This window comes from Eleutherodactylus coqui, chromosome 3 (genome assembly GCF_035609145.1).
Source record: "Eleutherodactylus coqui strain aEleCoq1 chromosome 3, aEleCoq1.hap1, whole genome shotgun sequence".
Taxonomy (NCBI): Eukaryota; Metazoa; Chordata; class Amphibia; order Anura; family Eleutherodactylidae; genus Eleutherodactylus; species Eleutherodactylus coqui.
Window position 1 is genome coordinate 3777957 of NC_089839.1, and position 23650 is coordinate 3801606.

A 23650-nucleotide genomic window follows, 5' to 3' on the forward strand; every position below is an offset into this window, starting at 1 on the left:
TGCTCGGCTGTTCTGTTCACCGGGTAGAATTTGACCTTTTAAAACAAGCAGCGCTCCTGCCGTCTTCCTTGGTGTCATTTTTGTTCTAGTAGACCCTATGTTGGCCTTCTTGTGTTTCAGTGACACCCCTGTGCTGTCATTGACCCCTTATACCACTTACACACTATTTTGAACAATTTATGGGGGCAGCATGGGGTTCCCCAGATGTAAGCCTGTATTTCCATGCAATTTTGGAAAATTTGACAGCATTGGGGACCTTTTGGAGGACAAATTAGTGAACCTTATTTTTACTCCCATGGACTTTATGGGAAACCGGAATCAAACATCCCGATTCTCATGAAATTGGCCCGATAACGACACAAACCGATGAATCCATTAATTTCTCATCACTAGTTTTCAGAGTTTACATCAATAAGATCATAAATTAGTAAATTAGGAAACCACAGATGATATCTGAAGACACCTCGTAACCCTCAGATTTAAGATTTCACAGTCCTTCTCTGGAGGAGGGGGGGGGGGGGGGTTAGTTCGTTATTTCTCCCATCACATAAAACACTAATGAAATCTTTGAGGTGACATTGTATCTGGTGCCATCGAGAGCAGAAGAATCAAAGTAGGAAGATCCGATGCAGAGCAAAACCGTAGGAGACAGATGAGAGAGAAGATGCTGCTCTGTATTCAGTGTCTGATTCATGATACTTTCATCTTCGCTCCCTATAACACACTAAATATCCAACACAATATGGAAAGAACCAATATTTTTAAAGTGTACCAAGTTTCTACATTACCTTCGGTCCTCCTCACTCTCATTTGCAGCTGTTTGCGCCCTGTTTCATGTCTAAGTTCTGATTTTCATCTGGTTTTCCTCATTTTTCTGTTGCCCTATTGTTTGTAATCTACTATCATGGAGGGGGCATAAAGCCAGCCAAGCATTCTGCCAGTAGTTCACTGTCTTGACTTCCTTGCTCTTACTTCTCAGGCTGCATTGCACTGTCTCTGGTCCAATCAACAGAGAAGTAGAATGCCTGCCCCTCTGCTTTCCAGGATGATCAGGCATTCAGAGGCTTTCTGGACAAATGGTTAGTAATCCCACCATAATGTGTGTGTAATGTGTGCACACAGACACACACCAACATGCTGCAACATCAGGAGAGAAAGGGACTGTGGAGACAGTTATCACAGTGTCTGTAGATCTGTCAGCCTGCAGCCTCTGGGTGCACAGGAGCCGCTTGTGAAGATAACCCCTCCCCTAAGGAACTGTCCCCATGTCCTTATTACTACAGAAGCTCTGTACCTAACGACAGAGGTAACACCAATATATACATAACACAGGATCCACCATTCACAATAGTCACAGCTCACTTCCCTGTACAGGCAGGATTACACTGAGAGGTTACACCTATATATAGATAACACAGGACCCACCATTCACACTAGTAACAGCTCACCTCCTCCCCTCCCTGTACAGACAGTATTACACTGAGGAGACACCTACAGTATATATAGATAACACAAGACCCACCATTCACAATAGTCACAGGTCACCTTCTCCCCTTCCTGTACAGACAGCATTACACTGAGAGGAAACACCTATATATAGATAACACAGGGTCCACCATTCACAATAGTCACAGCTCACCTCCTCCCCCCTGTACACACAGGATTACACTGAGAGGTGACACCTATATATAGATAACACAGGAGCCACCATTCACAATAGTCACAGCTCACCTCCTCCCCCTCCCTGTACAGACAGTATTACACTGAGAGGAGAAATCTATATATGGATAACACAGGATCCACCATTCACAATAGTCACAGCTCTCCTCCTTCCCTCACTGTACAAGCAGGATTACACTGAAAGGTGACTCCTATATATAGATAACACAGCACCCACTATTCACACTAGTCACAGCTCCCCTCCTCCCCTCCCTGTACAGACAGGATTACACTGAGAGGAGACACCTGCAGTATATATAGATAACACAGGACCCAGCATTCACAATAGTCACAGCTCCCCTCATCCCCTCCCTGCACAGACAGGATTACACTGGAGGAGACACCTATATATAGATAACACAGGGTCCACTATTTACAGTAATCACCGCTCACCCCCTCCCCTCCCTGTACAGGCGGGATTACACTGAGAGGAGACACCTATATATAGATAACACAAGAGCCACCATTCATTATAGTCACAGATCACCTCCTCCCCTCCCTGTACAGACAGGATTAAACTGAGAGGAGACACCTATATATAGATAACACAGGGTCCACCATTCACAATAGTCACAGCTCACCTCCTCCCCCCCTGTACACACAGGATTACACTGGGAGGTGACACCTATATATAGATAACACAGGAGCCACCATTCACAATAGTCACAGCTCACCTCCTCCCCCTCCCTGTACAGACAGTATTAGACTGAGAGGAGACACCTGTATATAGATAACACAGGGTCCACCATTCACAGTAGTCACAGCTCACCTCCTCCCCTCCCTGCACAGGCAGGATTACACTGAGAGGTGACACCTATATATGGATAACACAGGATCCACCATTCACAATAGTTACAGCTCTCCTCCTTCCCTCACTGTACAAGCAGGATTACACTGAAAGGTGACACATATATATATAGATAACACAGGACCCACTATTCACACTAGTCACAGCTCCCCTCCTCCCTTCCCTGTACAGACAGGATAACACTGAGAGGAGACACCTACAGTATATATAGATAACACAGGACCCAGCATTCACAATAGTCACAGCTCTCCTCCTCCCCTCCCTGCACAGGCAGGATTACACTGAGAGGAGACACCTATATATATAGATAACACAGGGTCCACTATTTACAGTAATCTCCACTCACCCGCTCCCCTCCCTGTACAGACAGGATAACACTGAGAGGAGACACCTACAGTATATATAGATAACACAGGACCCAGCATTCACAATAGTCACAGCTCACCTCCTCCCTCCCCTGCACAGGCAGGATTACACTGAGCGGAGACACCTATATATAGATAACACAGGACCCACCATTCACAATAGTCACAGCACCCCTCCTCCCCCTCCCTGTACAGACAGGATTACACTGAGAGGAGACACCTATATATAGATAACACAGGAGCCACCATTCATAATAGTCACAGCTTACCTCCTCCCCTCTATGTACAGACAGGATTACACTGAGAGGTGACCCCTATATATAGATAACACAGGAGCCACCATTCACAATAGTCACAGCTCACCTCCTCCCCCCCTGTGCAGGCAGGATTACACTGAGAGGTGACACCTAAATATAAATAACACAGGACCCACCATTCACAATAGTCACAGCTCACCTCCTCCCCTCCCTGTACAGACAGGATTACACTGAGAGGAGACACCTAGAGTATATATAGATAACACAGGATCCACCATTCACAATAATCACAGCTCACCTCCCTATACAGACAGGATTACACTGAGAGGTGATACCTATATATAGATAATACAGGACCCACCATTCACAATAGTCACAGCTCCCCTCCTCCCCTCCCTGTACAGACAGGATTACACTGAGAGGAGACACCTAGAGTATATATAGATAACACAGGATCCACCATTCACAATAGTCACAGCTCCCCTCCTCCCCTCCCTGTACAGACAGGATTACACTGAGAGGAGACACCTAGAGTATATATAGATAACACAGGATCCACCATTCACAATAGTCACAGCTCACCTCCTCCCCTCCCTGTACAGACAGGATTACACTGAGAGGAGACACCTATATATAGATAACACAGGAGCCACCATTCATAATAGTCACAGCTCCCCTCCTCCCCTCCCTGCACAGGCAGGATTACACTGAGAGGTTACACCTATATATAGATAACACAGGTCCCACCATTCACAATAGTCACAGCTCCCCTCCCTGTACAGACAGGAATTCACTGAAAGGAGACACTAACAGTATATATAGATAACACAGGACCCACCATTCACAATAGTCACAGCTCACCTCCACCCCTCCCTGCACAGGCAGGATTACACTGAGAGGAGACACCTATATATAGATAACTCAGGGTCCACCATTCACAGTAGTCACAGCTCACCTCCTCCCCTCCCTATACAGGCAGGATTACACTGAGAGGTGACACCTATATATAGATAACACAGGGTCCACTATTTACAGTAATCACCGCTCACCCCCTCCCCTCCCTGTACAGGCGGGATTACACTGAGAGGAGACACCTATATATAGATAACACAAGAGCCACCATTCATTATAGTCACAGATCACCTCCTCCCCTCCCTGTACAGACAGGATTAAACTGAGAGGAGACACCTATATATAGATAACACAGGGTCCACCATTCACAATAGTCACAGCTCACCTCCTCCCCCCCTGTACACACAGGATTACACTGGGAGGTGACACCTATATATAGATAACACAGGAGCCACCATTCACAATAGTCACAGCTCACCTCCTCCCCCTCCCTGTACAGACAGTATTACACTGAGAGGAGACACCTGTATATAGATAACACAGGGTCCACCATTCACAGTAGTCACAGCTCACCTCCTCCCCTCCCTGCACAGGCAGGATTACACTGAGAGGTGACACCTATATATGGATAACACAGGATCCACCATTCACAATAGTTACAGCTCTCCTCCTTCCCTCACTGTACAAGCAGGATTACACTGAAAGGTGACACATATATATATAGATAACACAGGACCCACTATTCACACTAGTCACAGCTCCCCTCCTCCCTTCCCTGTACAGACAGGATAACACTGAGAGGAGACACCTACAGTATATATAGATAACACAGGACCCAGCATTCACAATAGTCACAGCTCTCCTCCTCCCCTCCCTGCACAGGCAGGATTACACTGAGAGGAGACACCTATATATATAGATAACACAGGGTCCACTATTTACAGTAATCTCCACTCACCCGCTCCCCTCCCTGTACAGACAGGATAACACTGAGAGGAGACACCTACAGTATATATAGATAACACAGGACCCAGCATTCACAATAGTCACAGCTCACCTCCTCCCTCCCCTGCACAGGCAGGATTACACTGAGCGGAGACACCTATATATAGATAACACAGGACCCACCATTCACAATAGTCACAGCACCCCTCCTCCCCCTCCCTGTACAGACAGGATTACACTGAGAGGAGACACCTATATATAGATAACACAGGAGCCACCATTCATAATAGTCACAGCTTACCTCCTCCCCTCTATGTACAGACAGGATTACACTGAGAGGTGACCCCTATATATAGATAACACAGGAGCCACCATTCACAATAGTCACAGCTCACCTCCTCCCCCCCTGTGCAGGCAGGATTACACTGAGAGGTGACACCTAAATATAAATAACACAGGACCCACCATTCACAATAGTCACAGCTCACCTCCTCCCCTCCCTGTACAGACAGGATTACACTGAGAGGAGACACCTAGAGTATATATAGATAACACAGGATCCACCATTCACAATAATCACAGCTCACCTCCCTATACAGACAGGATTACACTGAGAGGTGATACCTATATATAGATAATACAGGACCCACCATTCACAATAGTCACAGCTCCCCTCCTCCCCTCCCTGTACAGACAGGATTACACTGAGAGGAGACACCTAGAGTATATATAGATAACACAGGATCCACCATTCACAATAGTCACAGCTCCCCTCCTCCCCTCCATGTACAGACAGGATTACACTGAGAGGAGACACCTATATATAGATAACACAGGAGCCACCATTCATAATAGTCACAGCTCCCCTCCTCCCCTCCCTGCACAGGCAGGATTACACTGAGAGGTTACACCTATATATAGATAACACAGGTCCCACCATTCACAATAGTCACAGCTCCCCTCCCTGTACAGACAGGAATTCACTGAAAGGAGACACTAACAGTATATATAGATAACACAGGACCCACCATTCACAATAGTCACAGCTCACCTCCACCCCTCCCTGCACAGGCAGGATTACACTGAGAGGAGACACCTATATATAGATAACTCAGGGTCCACCATTCACAGTAGTCACAGCTCACCTCCTCCCCTCCCTATACAGGCAGGATTACACTGAGAGGTGACACCTATATATAGATAACACAGGAGCCACCATTCACAATAGTCACAGCTCACCTCCTCCGCTCCCTGCACAGGCAGGATTACACTGGGAGGAAACACCTATATATAGATAACACAGAAGCCACCATTCACAATAGTCACAGCTCACCTCCTCCCCTCCCTGTACAGACACAATGAGCCAATCTAGTGCTACAACCCCGGTCCCTATAGTGTCAGTAAATATAAGAAATAGCGGTCTAGCTATCATGTCACTTAGTTCCCTTAGAATCATTGAGTGTATTATGTCTATGATCCATGAGGTTGCTGTAAAGCATAACTCTAAATGCTGTTAAGTGCAGCTCAGCAAGATGGTTGCCCCCGTTGTCATGTGCTATTGGGGGAATACAAGAATGCAGGCTATCTATAAGCAGAGAGATGGTGAGGGAACACTTAGCTAACTTAAATGAAGCCAAGTCCCAAGGTCCAGATGAATTACATCCTAGGATACTAAAGGAAGCAGCGGAGGTAATTGCTGAACCACTCTCCATAATCTGTGACAATTCCTGGAGAACAGGAGAAGACGATTAATTATTTGCCAGCACACCTAGTTTCTGTAGGTTCTATCCAGACTAGCCAGGGTTAACAGCTTCTGTGCTTTCTAGTCTAGGTTAATTAGTCCTGCTAGTGTCTGAGAGGTGTGGCTGGTGATTGACATTTCTGTCAGCCAATCGGCTTCTCTCTCCTCCCTATAAGATCCAGCTCTTGCTGCATGGGAGTTGCTGATTAATTTTCAGTGATCCCTGAGTAGTCCTCCTGCTCAGAGCTGCTGTGTGTCTGGCTCCGGTACTTTGGTTTGTTCCCTGTTTGTATCCATTGTTTGTCTGTACGTGTTCTGTTTTTTTCCTGTCAGTTGTGTGTTTCCTTTATCGTTCTGATTTTATTGTATCTGTTCACCTCTGAAAGGCTCCCTATAGGGACAGTCTGGGCCCAGGAAAAAGACAGTGGGGCCGCCTTTATCGAGGCGATTACTCCGCTTTCAGGCAGGGACCCTTCATTACCCTGTCAGTTTAGGGACAGGCTTCCACCTTCCTAGTGTTCCTACTGTGCATGGTGAACTACAACTGCATCCAGCGTGATCATCACCCTGTGCCCGTGCTGAGCGTGTGATCTGTGCCACACGGTCAAGATACACAGGCCTTCACCTTCCTGCAGAGGTGCTTTCTGTCCATTCTGCATCTAACCACCTCTAAAACCTAGTTCCCGCATCTGTCTTGGCCTACCCCCGTACCTTGTTCTTGTTGGCAGTCCAGGACGAACGTGACACCTTCTATAACAGAATCACCGACTGGGATGATCAGGGAAATGCGGTGGATATAGTATATCTTGACTTTAGTAAAGCATTTGACAAAGTATCTCATACCAGACTTATTGGGAAAATGACCAAATCTGGGACTGACAAGGCAAATGTTAGGTGGATTCACAACTGGCTGAGTGATCGTACTCAAAGAGCGGTCATAAATGGCTGCACATCCAAGTGGAAGAATGTATCAAGTGGGGACCACAAGGCTTTGTCCTAGGCCCAGTGTTGGTCAACATTGTTATAAATGATGTGGAGGAGGGAATTGTGGGAAACTGATCAAATTTGCTGACAACTCAAAGCTAGGAGGGATAGCTAACTCTAGGGAAGAGAGAGAGGATTCAAAAAAATCTAGAAAAGCTTGAACGGGCGGCGACTAACAGAATGGTATTTAACAAAGAAAAATGCAAAGTCCTACATCTGGGCAAGAAAAATGTGCATACAGAATGAGAGGAATTGGGCTAAGCAGCAGCACATGTGAAAAAGACTTAGGTATACTAATAGATCATAGACTGAACATGAGTCAACAATGTGATGCAGCAGCCAAAAAGGCAAACACAATTCTGGGATGTATTAAGAGAAGCATAGAGTCTAGATCACGTGAGGTCATTATCCCCCTCTACTCTTCCTTAGTCAGACCTCATCTGGAATACTGGGTCCAGTTCTGGGCACCCCACTATAAAAAAGACAGACAAACTGGAGCAAGTTCAGAGAAGAGTTACCAAGATGGTGAGCGGTCTGCAAATCATGTCCTATGAGGAACGGTTAAAGGATCTGGGAATGTTTAGCAGAAGAGACTTAATAGCGGTCTACAAATATCTGAAGGGCTGTCACAGTGCAGAGGGATCAGCCCTATTCTCATCTGTACAAGGAAAGACTAGAAGCAATGGGATGAAACTGAAAGGGAGGAGACACAGATTAGATATTAGACAGTGAGGGGATCAATGAGTGGAACAGGTTACCACGGGAGGTGGGGAGTTCTCCTTCAATGGAAGTCTTCAAACAAAGGCTGGACAGACATCTGTCTGGGATGATTTAGTGATCCTGCACTGAGCAGGGGGTTGGACTTGATGACCCCGGAGGACCCGATGACCCTGTAGGTCCCTTCCAACTCTACCATTCTAGGATTCTATGGGAAAATAGAAGAAAAGCGCTCACTTGAAGGATACTCAGGGATATAGTTGGTAAATGGTCCCAATCTCTGATGGGGACAGGAGCTCGTAGGTGCTGAAGACAATCTCATATAAATATGAGAGAGCGGCTAGAGGAGTACTCCGATCATGACATGAAGGAGGAGAAATAGATAAAAAAGAGAAAAAGGCCCTCAGCGCTCACACCATAAGGACTGAGGGCCTTTTTCTCTTTTTTTTTATCTATTCTAGGATTCTATCAGAGGAAAAAGTCTTAAATCTGAAAATAAAAACAGATTAGAAAAATGGAAAACTTTTTTCTATTTGGTTTTGATTAGTAAAAATGCGCCAGGTGATTTATTGCTTTCAAAGTGTTTGTCCGCTTCTGACAATCTGTCTTTGGTAGTGGAAGTCGTTTAATCATAAACCGCTCATAGGGTGTCCTGCAGCTGGTTCAATCCCCTGCAGTGCCACCACAGGAGAAATAAAGTATTTATAAATCACAGTTCTCTGAAACCAACGGGTTGCACAGGCATGTTGGGTCCTCGAGGGCGAGGCGTGTTGTTTGTAGCTGCCCTCCACTCTGGCTAATAATTGAGGAATCTAAAATAATTCGATACCCCTTTTGATCATGTCTTTGTCCCATGATCACACAATGTGGAGGTCAGTGGGGGACAGCAGCGCCTGCTAGAGGTGTGGGGGAGCGACGCAGGAGATGAGCATAGGCTGTTTTTTTTTTAATTACATACAGGGGGCCGTTGGGGGCAGTATTTTTCAAAGAAGACAAATGGGGGCATTATTAAAGGGGTATTGAAACTGCTTCACAGCCACTCTGACCAGGACATGTGACTGCTGAAGCCCATCACTGTCTATGGAAGGTCAATACTGTGGCCAGTGATTGGCTACAGCAGTCACATGTCCCGATCAGCAGCAAACAGCAAGGATGGATTGGTTGTGAAGCAATTATAAGTTGTGGGACAACCCCTTTAATGAGGAGAATGTGGACAGTATTTTTCAGAGGTGGCAAATGGGCGAATTATTTCTGAAAGGAGGCAGACATTGTTATTATTAGTGAATGGGGACATAAAAAAGGATTTATTGCTAAGTGGGGGCACTATAAGCAGCAATTACTGTGTGACGCATACAGGGGGCACAAAAATGAGGACAGCACTGCTGTGCGGGGTATCACAGGTGGCATTATTACTATCTTGGCTATTATAGAAGTGGGATTGTGTAAAGGTGTAGATAACATAAGAGGGTGATGGAAAAGTAAAGATGTCTCTGTGTCAAATTCCACAAAAACAAGTTGTGACCGGGAGAAATGGTCATGGAGGTCTGGGCTGGATACAGAAGAAAAGGGGAGCTGAACAACTCCAGTCAGAGACGACATCACCTGTGATAGCTGGATATAATGGTACTACAAGCTGGGGTACAGCTGGTATCTACCATTATATGGTCAGTGTATGCACTGCTGGAGATTTACTGCCGCATGTGCCATGACACTGTGCAGAGGGGCCCACTGAGACGCTGTCACACAAGGGCCCACATACACCTGTGGCCAACCCTGTTAGTAAAATATGACAGTGTGCAGCAAACATCCTGTCACTCACATCACACCATGAAGAAGCGTCATTCACTCCATACCTTTTGCAGCATTCAGCTTCCGGTAATGAGTGGCCATGTGATCTTGAATGAGGAACTGGGTTGACAGAGAACACGAAGACCCCGGAAATAGCGCTTTGGCGAAAAAAGTAAATTGAAAAAGAGAGAATTAGAAGATGGTAAAAATCACTTTCTACGGGCAATAAAAAATAACACACGAATCACTGATAGCAGCGCAACTGCAAGAACTACGAAAAATACTTCCAGAAGATCCCTGCAATCCCCAGAGAGAACAAGTGTTACAGCAAGACGCCTCTGTGTCCCCAAATCTATGAGGTGGAGAATCTGTGAAAAGGGCTAAAAAGGTGCTCCCCCCATCTATGACAAGAAGAGCCCCACCTGCCAATAAGAACAGAAGCAAATGCTGACACTGTGTGAGATTCGCCCGTGTAGCGCTGACACTGTGTGAAATGCGGCCGTGTAGCGCTGACACTGTGTGAAATGCGGCCGTGTAGCGCTGACACTGTGTGAAATGCGGCCGTGTAGTGCTGACACTGTGTGAGATGCGCCCGTGTGGCGCTGATACTGTGTGACATGCAGCCGTGTAGCGCTGACACTGTGTGAGATGCGGCCATGTAGCGCTGACACTGTTTGAGATGCAGCCGTGTAGCACTGACACTGTGTGAGATGCGGCCGTGTAGCGCTGACACTGTATTAGATGCGCCTGTGTACCACTGACATTGTGTAAGATGTGCTTGTGTAGTGCTGACACTGTGTGAGATGCGCCTGTGTAGCGCTGATACTGTGTGAGATGCAACCGTGTAACGCTGACACTGTGTGAGATGCAGCCGTGTAGCGTTGACACTGTGTGAGATACGGCCGTGTAGCGTTGACACTGTGTGAGATGCGGCAGTGTAGCACTGACACTGTGTGAGATGCAGCCGTGTAGCGCGGACACTGTGTGAGATGCAGCCGTGTAGCGCTGACACTGTGTGAGATGTTCCCTATAGCGCTGACACTGTGTGAGATGCAGCTGCGTAGTGCTGACACTGTGTGAGATGCGGCCGTGTAGCGCTGACACTGTGTGACATGCGGACGTGTAGCGCTGACATTGTGTGAGATGTTCCCGTGTAGCGCTGACACTGTGTGAGATGCAGCCGTGTAGCGCTGACACTGTGTGACATGCGGCCGTGTAGTGCTAACACTGTGTGAGATGCGGACGTGTAGCGCTGACACTGTGTGAGATGCGGACGTGTAGCGCTGACACTGTGTGAGATGCGGCCGTGTAGCGCTGACACTGTGTGAGATGCGGCCGTGTAGCGCTGACACTGTGTGAGATGTGCCCATGTAGCACTGACACTGTGTGAGATGTGCCCGTGTAGCGCTGACACAGTGTGAGATGCGGACGTGTAGCGCTGACACTGTGTGAGATGTGCCCATGTAGCGCTGACACTGTATTAGATGCGCCCGTGTAGCGCTGACAGTGTGTGAGATGTGCCCGTGTAGCGCTGAGACTGTGTGAGATGTGCCCGTGTAGTGCTGACACTATGTGACATGCGGCCGTGTAGCGCTGACACTGTGTGACATGCGGCTGTGTAGCGCTGAGACTGTGTGAGATGCAGCCGTGTAGTGCTGACACTGTGTGACATGCGGTCGTGTAGCGCTGACACTGTGTGACATGCGGCTGTGTAGCGCTGACACTGTGTGAGATGCAGACGTGTAGCACTGACACTGTGTGAGATGCGGCCGGGCAGCGCTGATACTGTGTGAGATGCAACCGTGTAACGCTGACACTGTGTGAGATGCAGCCGTGTAGCGTTGACACTGTGTGAGATACGGCCGTGTAGCGTTGACACTGTGTGAGATGCGGCCGTGTAGCGCTGACACTGTGTGAGATGTGCCCGTGTAGCGCTGACACAGTGTAAGATGCGGACGTGTAGCGCTGAGACTGTGTGAGATGTGCCCGTGTAGCGCTGAGACTGTGTGAGATGTGCCCGTGTAGTGCTGACACTATGTGACATGCGGCCGTGTAGCGCTGACACTGTGTGACATGCGGCTGTGTAGCGCTGACACTGTGTGACATGCAGACGTGTAGCACTGACACTGTGTGAGATGCGGCCGTGCAGCGCTGACACTGTGTGAGATGCGCCCGTGTAGCGCTGACACTGTATTAGATGCGGCCGTGTAGCGCTGACACTGTGTGAGATGCGGCCATGTAGCGCTGACACTGTGTGAGATGCGCCCGTGTGGCGCTGACACTGTGAGATGCAGCCGTGTAGCGCTGACACTGTATGAGATGTGCCCATGTAGCGCTGACACTGTGTGAGATGCAGCCGTGTAGCGCTGACACTGTATGAGATGTGCCCATGTAGCGCTGACACTGTGTGAGATGTGCCCGTGTAACGCTGACACTGTGTGAGATGCAGCCGTGTAGCGCTGATACTGTGTGAGATGTGCCAGTGTAGTGCTGACACTATGTGACATGCGGCCGTGTAGCACTGACACTGTGTGAGATGCGCCCGTGTAGCGCTGACACTGTGTGAGATGTGCCGGTGTAGCGCTGACACTGTGTGAGATGCAGCCATGTAGCGCTGACACTGTGTGAGATGCGGCCATGTAGCGCTGACACTGTGTGAGATGTGCCCGTGTAGCACTGACACTGTGTGAGATGCAGCTCTATAGCGCTGACACTGTGTGAGATGTGCCCGTGTAGCGCTGAAACTGTATTAGATGCGCCTGTGTACCACTGACATTGTGTAAGATGTGCTTGTGTAGTGCTGACACTGTGTGAGATGCGCCTGTGTAGCGCTGATACTGTGTGAGATGCAACCGTGTAACGCTGACACTGTGTGAGATGCAGCCGTGTAGCGTTGACACTGTGTGAGATACGGCCGTGTAGCGTTGACACTGTGTGAGATGCGGCCGTGTAGCGCTGACACTGTGTGAGATGTGCCCATGTAGCACTGACACTGTGTGAGATGTGCCCATGTAGCGCTGACACTGTGTGAGATGTGCCCGTGTAGCGCTGACACTGTGTGACATGCGGCCGTGTAGCGCTAACACTATGTGAGATGTGCCCATGTAGCGCTGACACTGTATTAGATGCGCCCATGTAGCGCTGACACTGTGTGAGATGTGCCCGTGTAGCGCTGACACAGTGTGAGATGCGGACGTGTAGCGCTGACACTGTGTGAGATGTGCCTATGTAGCGCTGACACTGTATTAGATGCGCCCGTGTAGCTCTGACACTGTGTGAGATGTGCCCGTGTAGCGCTGACACAGTGTAAGATGCGGACGTGTAGCGCTGAGACTGTGTGAGATGTGCCCGTGTAGCGCTGAGACTGTGTGAGATGTGCCCGTGTAGTGCTGACACTATGTGACATGCGGCCGTGTAGCGCTGACACTGTGTGACATGCGGCTGTGTAGCGCTGACACTGTGTGACATGCAGACGTGTAGCACTGACACTGTGTGAGATGCGGCCGTGCAGCGCTGACACTGTGTGAGATGCGCCCGTGTAGCGCTGACACTGTATTAGATGCGGCCGTGTAGCGCTGACACTGTGTGAGATGCGGCCATGTAGCGCTGACACTGTGTGAGATGCGCCCGTGTGGCGCTGACACTGTGAGATGCAGCCGTGTAGCGCTGACACTGTATGAGATGTGCCCATGTAGCGCTGACACTGTGTGAGATGCAGCCGTGTAGCGCTGACACTGTATGAGATGTGCCCATGTAGCGCTGACACTGTGTGAGATGTGCCCGTGTAACGCTGACACTGTGTGAGATGCAGCCGTGTAGCGCTGATACTGTGTGAGATGTGCCAGTGTAGTGCTGACACTATGTGACATGCGGCCGTGTAGCACTGACACTGTGTGAGATGCGCCCGTGTAGCGCTGACACTGTGTGAGATGTGCCGGTGTAGCGCTGACACTGTGTGAGATGCAGCCATGTAGCGCTGACACTGTGTGAGATGCGGCCATGTAGCGCTGACACTGTGTGAGATGTGCCCGTGTAGCGCTGAAACTGTATTAGATGCGCCTGTGTACCACTGACATTGTGTAAGATGTGCTTGTGTAGTGCTGACACTGTGTGAGATGCGCCTGTGTAGCGCTGATACTGTGTGAGATGCAACCGTGTAACGCTGACACTGTGTGAGATGCAGCCGTGTAGCGTTGACACTGTGTGAGATACGGCCGTGTAGCGTTGACACTGTGTGAGATGCGGCAGTGTAGCACTGACACTGTGTGAGATGCAGCCGTGTAGCGCGGACACTGTGTGAGATGCAGCCGTGTAGCGCTGACACTGTGTGAGATGTTCCCTATAGCGCTGACACTGTGTGAGATGCAGCTGCGTAGTGCTGACACTGTGTGAGATGCGGCCGTGTAGCGCTGACACTGTGTGACATGCGGACGTGTAGCGCTGACATTGTGTGAGATGTTCCCGTGTAGCGCTGACACTGTGTGAGATGCAGCCGTGTAGCGCTGACACTGTGTGACATGCGGCCGTGTAGTGCTAACACTGTGTGAGATGCGGACGTGTAGCGCTGACACTGTGTGAGATGCGGCCGTGTAGCGCTGACACTGTGTGAGATGCGGCCGTGTAGCACTGACACTGTGTGAGATGTTCCCTATAGCGCTGACACTGTGTGAGATGCAGCCATGTAGTGCTGACACTGTGTGAGATGTGCCCATGTAGCGCTGACACTGTGTGAGATGTGCCCATGTAGCGCTGACACTGTGTGAGATGTGCCCGTGTAGCGCTGACACTGTGTGACATGCGGCCGTGTAGCGCTAACACTATGTGAGATGTGCCCATGTAGCGCTGACACTGTATTAGATGCGCCCGTGTAGCGCTGACACTGTGTGAGATGTGCCCGTGTAGCGCTGACACAGTGTGAGATGCGGACGTGTAGCGCTGACACTGTGTGAGATGTGCCTATGTAGCGCTGACACTGTATTAGATGCGCCCGTGTAGCTCTGACACTGTGTGAGATGTGCCCGTGTAGCGCTGACACAGTGTGAGATGCGGACGTGTAGCGCTGACACTGTGTGAGATGTGCCCATGTAGCGCTGACACTGTATTAGATGCGCCCGTGTAGCGCTGACAGTGTGTGAGATGTGCCCGTGTAGCGCTGAGACTGTGTGAGATGTGCCCGTGTAGTGCTGACACTATGTGACATGCGGCCGTGTAGCGCTGACACTGTGTGACATGCGGCTGTGTAGCGCTGAGACTGTGTGAGATGCAGCCGTGTAGTGCTGACACTGTGTGACATGCGGTCGTGTAGCGCTGACACTGTGTGACATGCGGCTGTGTAGCGCTGACACTGTGTGAGATGCAGACGTGTAGCACTGACACTGTGTGAGATGCGGCCGGGCAGCGCTGACACTGTGTGAGATGCGCCCGTGTAGCGCTGACACTGTGTGAGATGCGCCTGTGTAGTGCTGACACTGTATGAGATGTGCCCGTGTAGCTCTGACACTGTGTGAGATGTGCCCGTGTAGCGCTGAGACTGTGTGAGATGTGCCCGTGTAGTGCTGACACTATGTGACATGCGGCCGTGTAGCGCTGACACTGTGTGACATGCGGCTGTGTAGCGCTGAGACTGTGTGAGATGCAGCCGTGTAGTGCTGACACTGTGTGACATGCGGCTGTGTAGCGCTGACACTGTGTGACATGCAGACGTGTAGCACTGACACAGTGTGAGATGCGGACGTGTAGCGCTGACACTGTGTGAGATGTGCCTATGTAGCGCTGACACTGTATTAGATGCGCCCGTGTAGCTCTGACACTGTGTGAGATGTGCCCGTGTAGCGCTGACACAGTGTGAGATGCGGACGTGTAGCGCTGACACTGTGTGAGATGTGCCCATGTAGCGCTGACACTGTATTAGATGCGCCCGTGTAGCGCTGACACTGTGTGAGATGTGCCCGTGTAGCGCTGAGACTGTGTGAGATGTGCCCGTGTAGTGCTGACACTATGTGACATGCGGCCGTGTAGCGCTGACACTGTGTGACATGCGGCTGTGTAGCGCTGAGACTGTGTGAGATGCAGCCGTGTAGTGCTGACACTGTGTGACATGCGGTCGTGTAGCGCTGACACTGTGTGACATGCGGCTGTGTAGCGCTGACACTGTGTGAGATGCAGACGTGTAGCACTGACACTGTGTGAGATGCGGCCGTGCAGCGCTGACACTGTGTGAGATGCGCCCGTGTAGCGCTGACACTGTGTGAGATGCGCCCGTGTAGCGCTGACACTGTATTAGATGCGGCCGTGTAGCGCTGACACTGTGTGAGATGCGGCCATGTAGCGCTGACACTGTGTGAGATGCGCCCGTGTGGCGCTGACACTGTGAGATGCAGCCGTGTAGCGCTGACACTGTATGAGATGTGCCCATGTAGCACTGACACTGTGTGAGATGCACCTGTGTAGCACTGACACTGTGTGAGATGCAGCCGTGTAGCGCTGATACTGTGTGAGATGTGCCAGTGTAGTGCTGACACTATGTGACATGCGGCTGTGTAGCACTGACACTGTGTGAGATGCGCCCGTGTAGCGCTGATACTGTGTGAGATGTGCCGGTGTAGCGCTGACACTGTATTAGATGCGGCCATGTAGCGCTGACACTGTGTGAGATGCGGCCATGTAGCGCTGACACTGTGTGAGATGTGCCCGTGTAGCACTGACACTGTGTGAGATGCAGCTCTATAGCGCTGACACTGTGTGAGATGTGCCCGTGTAGCGCTGAAACTGTGTGAGATGTGCCCGTGTAGCGCTGACACTGTGTAAGATGTGCCCGTGTAGCACTGACACTGTGTGAGATGCAGCTGTATAGCGCTGACACTGTGTGAGATGCAGCCATGTAGCGCTGACACTGTGTGAGATGTGCCCAGGTGTAGCGCTGACACTGTGTGAGATGCGCCCGTGTTGCGCTGACACTGTGTGAGATGTGCCCGTGTAGCGCTGACACTGTGTGAGATGTGCCGGTGTAGCGCTGACACTGTGTGAGATGCAGCCGTGTAGCGCTGACACTGTGTGAGATGCGGCCGTGTAGCGCTGACACTGTGTGAGATGCGGCCGTGTAGCGCTGACACTGTGTGAGATGCAGCTGTATAGCGCTGACACTGTGTGAGATGTGCCCGTGTAGCGCTGACACTGTGTGAGATGTGCCCGTGTAGCGCTGACACTGTGTGAGATGTGCCCGTGTAGCGCTGACACTGTGTGAGATGTGCCCGTGTAGCGCTGACACTGTGTGAGATGTGCCCGTGTAGCACTAACACTGTGTGAGATGTGCCCGTGTAGCACTGACACTGTGTGAGATGTGCCCGTGTAGCACTGACACTGTGTGAGATGTGCCCGTGTAGCGCTGACACTGTGTGAGATGTGCCCGTGTAGCGCTGACACTGTGTGAGATGTGCCCGTGTAGCGCTGACACTGTGTGAGATGTGCCCGTGTAGCGCTGACACTGTGTGAGATGTGCCCGTGTAGCACTGACACTGTGTGAGATGCAGCTGTATAGCGCTGACACTGTGTGAGATGCGGCCGTGTAGTGCTGACACTGTGTGAGATGCGGCCGTGTAGCACTGACACTGTGTGAGATGTGCCCGTGTAGCGCTGAGACTGTGTGAGATGTGCCCGTGTAGTGCTGACACTATGTGACATGCGGCCGTGTAGCACTGACATTGTGTGAGATGCAGCCGTGTAGTGCTGACACTGTGTGACATGCGGTCGTGTAGCGCTGACACTGTGTGACATGCGGCTGTGTAGCGCTGACACTGTGTGAGATGCAGACGTGTAGCACTGACACTGTGTGAGATGCGGCCGTGCAGCGCTGTCACTGTGTGAGATGCACCCGTGTAGCGCTGACACTGTATTAGATGCGGCCGTGTAGCGCTGACACTGTGTGAGATGCGGCCATGTAGCGCTGACACTGTGTGAGATGTGCCCATGTAGTGCTGACACTGTGTGAGATGTGCCCGTGTAGCGCTGACACTGTGTGACATGCGGCCGTGTAGCGCTAACACTATGTGAGATGTGCCCATGTAGCGCTGACACTGTATTAGATGCGCCCGTGTAGCGCTGACACTGTGTGAGATGTGCCCGTGTAGCGCTGACACAGTGTGAGATGCGGACGTGTAGCGCTGACACTGTGTGAGATGTGCCTATGTAGCGCTGACACTGTATTAGATGCGCCCGTGTAGCTCTGACACTGTGTGAGATGTGCCCGTGTAGCGCTGACACAGTGTGAGATGCGGACGTGTAGCGCTGACACTGTGTGAGATGTGCCCATGTAGCGCTGACACTGTATTAGATGCGCCCGTGTAGCGCTGACACTGTGTGAGATGTGCCCGTGTAGCGCTGAGACTGTGTGAGATGTGCCCGTGTAGTGCTGACACTATGTGACATGCGGCCGTGTAGCGCTGACACTGTGTGACATGCGGCTGTGTAGCGCTGAGACTGTGTGAGATGCAGCCGTGTAGTGCTGACACTATGTGACATGCGGTCGTGTAGCGCTGACACTGTGTGACATGCGGCTGTGTAGCGCTGACACTGTGTGAGATGCAGACGTGTAGCACTGACACTGTGTGAGATGCGGCCGTGCAGCGCTGACACTGTGTGAGATGCGCCCGTGTAGCGCTGACACTGTATTAGATGCGGCCGTGTAGCGCTGACACTGTGTGAGATGCGGCCATGTAGCGCTGACACTGTGTGAGATGCGCCCGTGTGGCGCTGACACTGTGAGATGCAGCCGTGTAGCGCTGACACTGTATGAGATGTGCCCATGTAGCGCTGACACTGTGTGAGATGCACCTGTGTAGCACTGACACTGTGTGAGATGCAGCCGTGTAGCGCTGATACTGTGTGAGATGTGCCAGTGTAGTGCTGACACTATGTGACATGCGGCCGTATAGCACTGACACTGTGTGAGATGCGCCCGTGTAGCGCTGACACTGTGTGAGATGTGCCCGTGTAGCGCTGACACTGTGTGAGATGTGCCGGTGTAGCGCTGACACTGTGTGAGATGCAGCCATGTAGCGCTGACACTGTGTGAGATGCGGCCATGTAGCGCTGACACTGTGTGAGATGTGCCCGTGTAGCACTGACACTGTGTGAGATGCAGCTCTATAGCGCTGACACTGTGTGAGATGTGCCCGTGTAGCGCTGACACTGTGTGAGATGTGCCCGTGTAGCGCTGACACTGTGTGAGATGTGCCCGTGTAGCACTGACACTGTGTGAGATGCAGCTGTATAGCGCTGACACTGTGTGAGATGCAGCCATGTAGCGCTGACACTGTGTGAGATGTGCCCAGGTGTAGCGCTGACACTGTGTGAGATGCGCCCGTGTTGCGCTGACACTGTGTGAGATGTGCCCGTGTAGCGCTGACACTGTGTGAGATGTGCCGGTGTAGCGCTGACACTGTGTGAGATGCGGCCGTGTAGCGCTGACACTGTGTGAGATGCGGCCGTGTAGCGCTGACACTGTGTGAGATGCGGCCGTGTAGCGCTGACACTGTGTGAGATGCGGCCGTGTAGCGCTGACACTGTGTGAGATGCGGCCGTGTAGCGCTGACACTGTGTGAGATGTGCCCATGTAGCGCTGACACTGTGTGAGATGCAGCAGTATAGCGCTGACACTGTGTGAGATGTGCCCGTGTAGCGCTGACACTGTGTGAGATGTGCCCAGGTGTAGCGCTGACACTGTGTGAGATGCGCCCAGGTGTAGCGCTGACACTGTGTGAGATGTGCCGGTGTAGCGCTGGCACTGTGTGAGATGCGGCCGTGTAGCGCTGACACTGTGTGAGATGCGCCCGTGTAGCGCTGACACTGTGTGAGATGCAGCTGTATAGCGCTGACACTGTGTGAGATGCGCCCGTGTAGTGCTGACACTGTGTGAGATGTGCCCGTGTAGCACTGACACTGTGTGAGATGCGGCCGTGTAGCGCTGACACTGTGTGAGATGCGCCCGTGTAGCACTGACACTGTGTGAGATGTGCCCGTGTAGCGCTGACACTGTGTGAGATGTGCCCAGGTGTAGCGCTGACACTGTGTGAGATGTGCCCGTGTAGCGCTGACACTGTGTGAGATGTGCCCGTGTAGCACTGACACTGTGTGAGATGTGCCGGTGTAGCGCTGACACTGTGTGAGATGCGCCCGTGTAGCACTGACACTGTGTGAGATGTGCCCGTGTAGCGCTAACACTGTGTGAGATGTGCCCGTGTAGCGCTGACACTGTGTGAGATGTGCCCATGTAGCGCTGACACTGTGTGAGATGCGCCCGTGTAGCGCTGACACTGTGTGAGATGCGCCCGTGTAGCACTGACACTGTGTGAGATGTGCCCGTGTAGCGCTAACACTGTGTGAGATGTGCCCGTGTAGCGCTGACACTGTGTGAGATGTGCCCATGTAGCGCTGACACTGTGTGAGATGCGCCCGTGTAGCGCTGACACTGTGTGAGATGTGCCCGTGTAGCGCTGACACTGTGTGAGATGCGGCCGTGTAGCGCTGACACTGTGTGAGATGCGCCCGTGTAGCGCTGACACTGTGTGAGATGCAGCTGTATAGCGCTGACACTGTGTGAGATGCGCCCGTGTAGTGCTGACACTGTGTGAGATGCGTCCATGTAGCGCTGACACTGACATACGAGCCGTCTTGATGGATTTCCGCAGTTGGATGCATTCTCTTCATTTCTGAGCGTTGTATCTTGTATCGCGCCGTGACTTATGATTTACATTTGTCCTTTGAATTTAACTGGGATTATTTATGGGGAAGCAGCAGAAAGAGCCGTATAACAGCCGGGAGACAGCGGGACAACCTCCGGCACATCCAGAGCATCATCATATAACAGAGAGGACTTATCTCACTGCTCCGAGGCATAAAGAGGGCTTACCGGGCTTATAGGATCGTACAATGAAAAATCTGATGTACTTTGTGTTTCATTTCTTCACCATTTAAGTTCTCTGTTTGCTGTCAGTGAATGGGAACACTGAAGCTATTATGCATCCTGATCATGTGCAAGTGACACCAGTGCAGGGCGAGCGACGCCTGACACACTGCAACCAGCGCTGCACTTGGTCAGGGGGTTGTTGGGTGCTTTCACATGGGCCCCAGTGATATCGGTCCGCACCTACAAACCTGCGAATGTTGGCAAGAAACCAGCATCGCAGCAGTTGTGATAGAGAAATCGGATTGCACTTACATGAAACTGACATTTACATGCGAGTGCGATGTGGTTTTTGTTTGCCTGCCATAGGAGAGAATGATACTTACATAAGAATTACCCAAAAATAGAGCCTGCAGTGACCGTCGACCCAAGAGAAACAAACTGCTCATCCCTGAAGACAGTTGGCCATTTTCAGGCGTGATCGCTGACCATACCAGTCGGTCATGTATTGTATGTGCAGATCACCTGTGAACGCACCCTCTCCATGTATTCTCTTCATGTGGGCTAGTAGTGCGCCATGTGATCAGAAATGAAACTGCACATTTTTAGTCGATTTAAATCGTACAGATCGTCCCCGACTTACGAACAAGTTCCATTCCAGTGGGCTCGGATGTCCCAACAAAGCGGAGTAGCTTTCTGTGGCGAGTTACTGACTGGAAGTAGGCAATGGGCGGTGGTGGAGCATCAGAAACAGGAGACGATGCTGCATCAACAACAGCAGAGGACGGGTCATCAGCACTCGGTGATAACGGGACATCAGAGGGAGGGTGAGAAGACTTTGGCATGGATGCTCTAACACTGGTTCAGGGTCATGATGAGACCGGTTTAAGGATATCTGGGTGGTGGCCTTCTTTTTCTCATCATATATGGCTCGGTAGCAGTGAAGTGCATGGTGGACAGCTGCTGCAACCATGGGGTACCGTTCCACATTTAGGTCCTGTGATTCAAAGAGTGCCAGATAGTCTTCAATCATCTGAAATGCCTGTGCCATCATCTTCTCTGGGAATGCTCCGGTGCTGGTTCCACTTCCAGTTCATCTTTTTCTTCCTCCTTCCTCTGGTTTTCCACTTCCATGAGGTCTCTATTTGTCAGCTCCTGGTGGTGCACAGCCAAATATTCATGGACGTCGTGTTCCTCGAGATCAAGGTCAAGCTTCTCGCTGATGCTCAGTAAGTTGTCGACTACATTTTGTTCTTCTGCCTGTAGCTTCGCTAAACCCGGGGAGTCATGGACAAACACTGGGTACAGTTTGTTCCAAGCCCCATTCATGGTGGTGGTGGTAAGTTCACACCATGAAGCATCAGTGATCTTTATGGCATTATAGATAGTGAAGTTCTTCCAAAATTCACGCAATGTCATCCCAGAATCTCCTTCAGTGCCCGACGAAACATGCGACAGAGATACTATTTCTTGAAAGTTGCAGTGGCCCCCTGGTCCATCGGCTGGAGTAGGGAAGTAGTGTTGGGTGGCAGGAAAACTACCTTCACATTTGCATGAAAATCATCCAGGAAGGAGGCAGGCCCGGTGCATTATCTAAGGGGAGGGGAATGTTTAAGGGAATGTTCTTATTCCAGCAGTACCTCTCCACCTCGGGGATGAAATGGTGATAAAACCAGCCTTGGGACATAGCAAGAGTGACCCAGGCTTTTCGGTTACACTTCCACACAACAAAAGTGAGGCCTTAGCTAGATTTTTCAGGGCTCTTGGGTTTTCAGCAGGATACACTATTAATGGCTATGGTATTACCACCGAGCCGTAGCATCAGTCTGTCCTGTTTGAAGCCAGGCATAGACTTCTCTTCTTTACTGATGTAGCTTCTGTCCGGCATCTTCTTCCAGTAAAGTCCTGTATCAACAACATTGAATATCAGCTGCGGTGAAGACTCGCCTTCTTCGATGATTTCCTTAAGTGTGGTGGGAACTCCTGAGCTGCTACCGTATCTGCACTTGCTGCCTCTCCAGTCAGCTTTACGTTCTGGAGGTTATTACGTGCCGTGAAGCAGGTAAACCACCCATGGCTTGCAGTAAAGGTCACATCTGCTGCTTCTTCCTCATATTTTGTCTTCACATCTTCAAAAAGACTTAAAGCCTTCTCTTGAATCAGCATCAGGCTGAGCGGCTTTTCTTTCTGATGACAATCCTCCATCCAAAGGCCCAGAAGGAGTCCGATCACTTTTCCTACTAATGATAGTAGAGTACATCGGCCCTGAACTTCTCACATGTTCCATGATGGTAACATCAGCCATCTTCTCACCACTCTTTTTATGATGTCTACTTTTGTTTCCATCATGATGGCCTGGCGTTTCATGGCCCTACCTGCATCACCCAACATGTTAGAGTGCACAACACGCCTCCTACTGGAACCACGTGGGTGCAGTAAGAGAGAGCTACTGTTTACAACATACGCTGCTCTCGCTCGCTGCTGCCGCCACGCGGCGGTCATGTGAACTATCCTTACATGCTAACTTTTACCTTCAGGACAACCTTGTTCGTATGTACCAAAGTTCGTAACTCG

The 23650-nt window shown here is 50.6% G+C and overlaps 1 protein-coding gene across 4 annotated transcripts in view; it reads right to left on the minus strand.

Moving 5' to 3' along the window:
- Positions 1 to 23650, minus strand: part of LOC136619689 (spermatogenesis-associated protein 7-like) — a 184214-nt gene that overhangs the window by 96461 nt on the left and 64103 nt on the right. For 3 of the 4 annotated variants that reach the window (XM_066594457.1, XM_066594456.1, XM_066594455.1), the window contains one exon: positions 10242 to 10334. The exons of the other annotated variant lie outside the window; for it this stretch is intronic. In XM_066594457.1, the coding sequence (XP_066450554.1) occupies positions 10242 to 10334 (93 nt within the window). The remainder of the gene's footprint in view (positions 1 to 10241; positions 10335 to 23650) is intronic. 4 annotated transcript variants of the gene reach the window in all.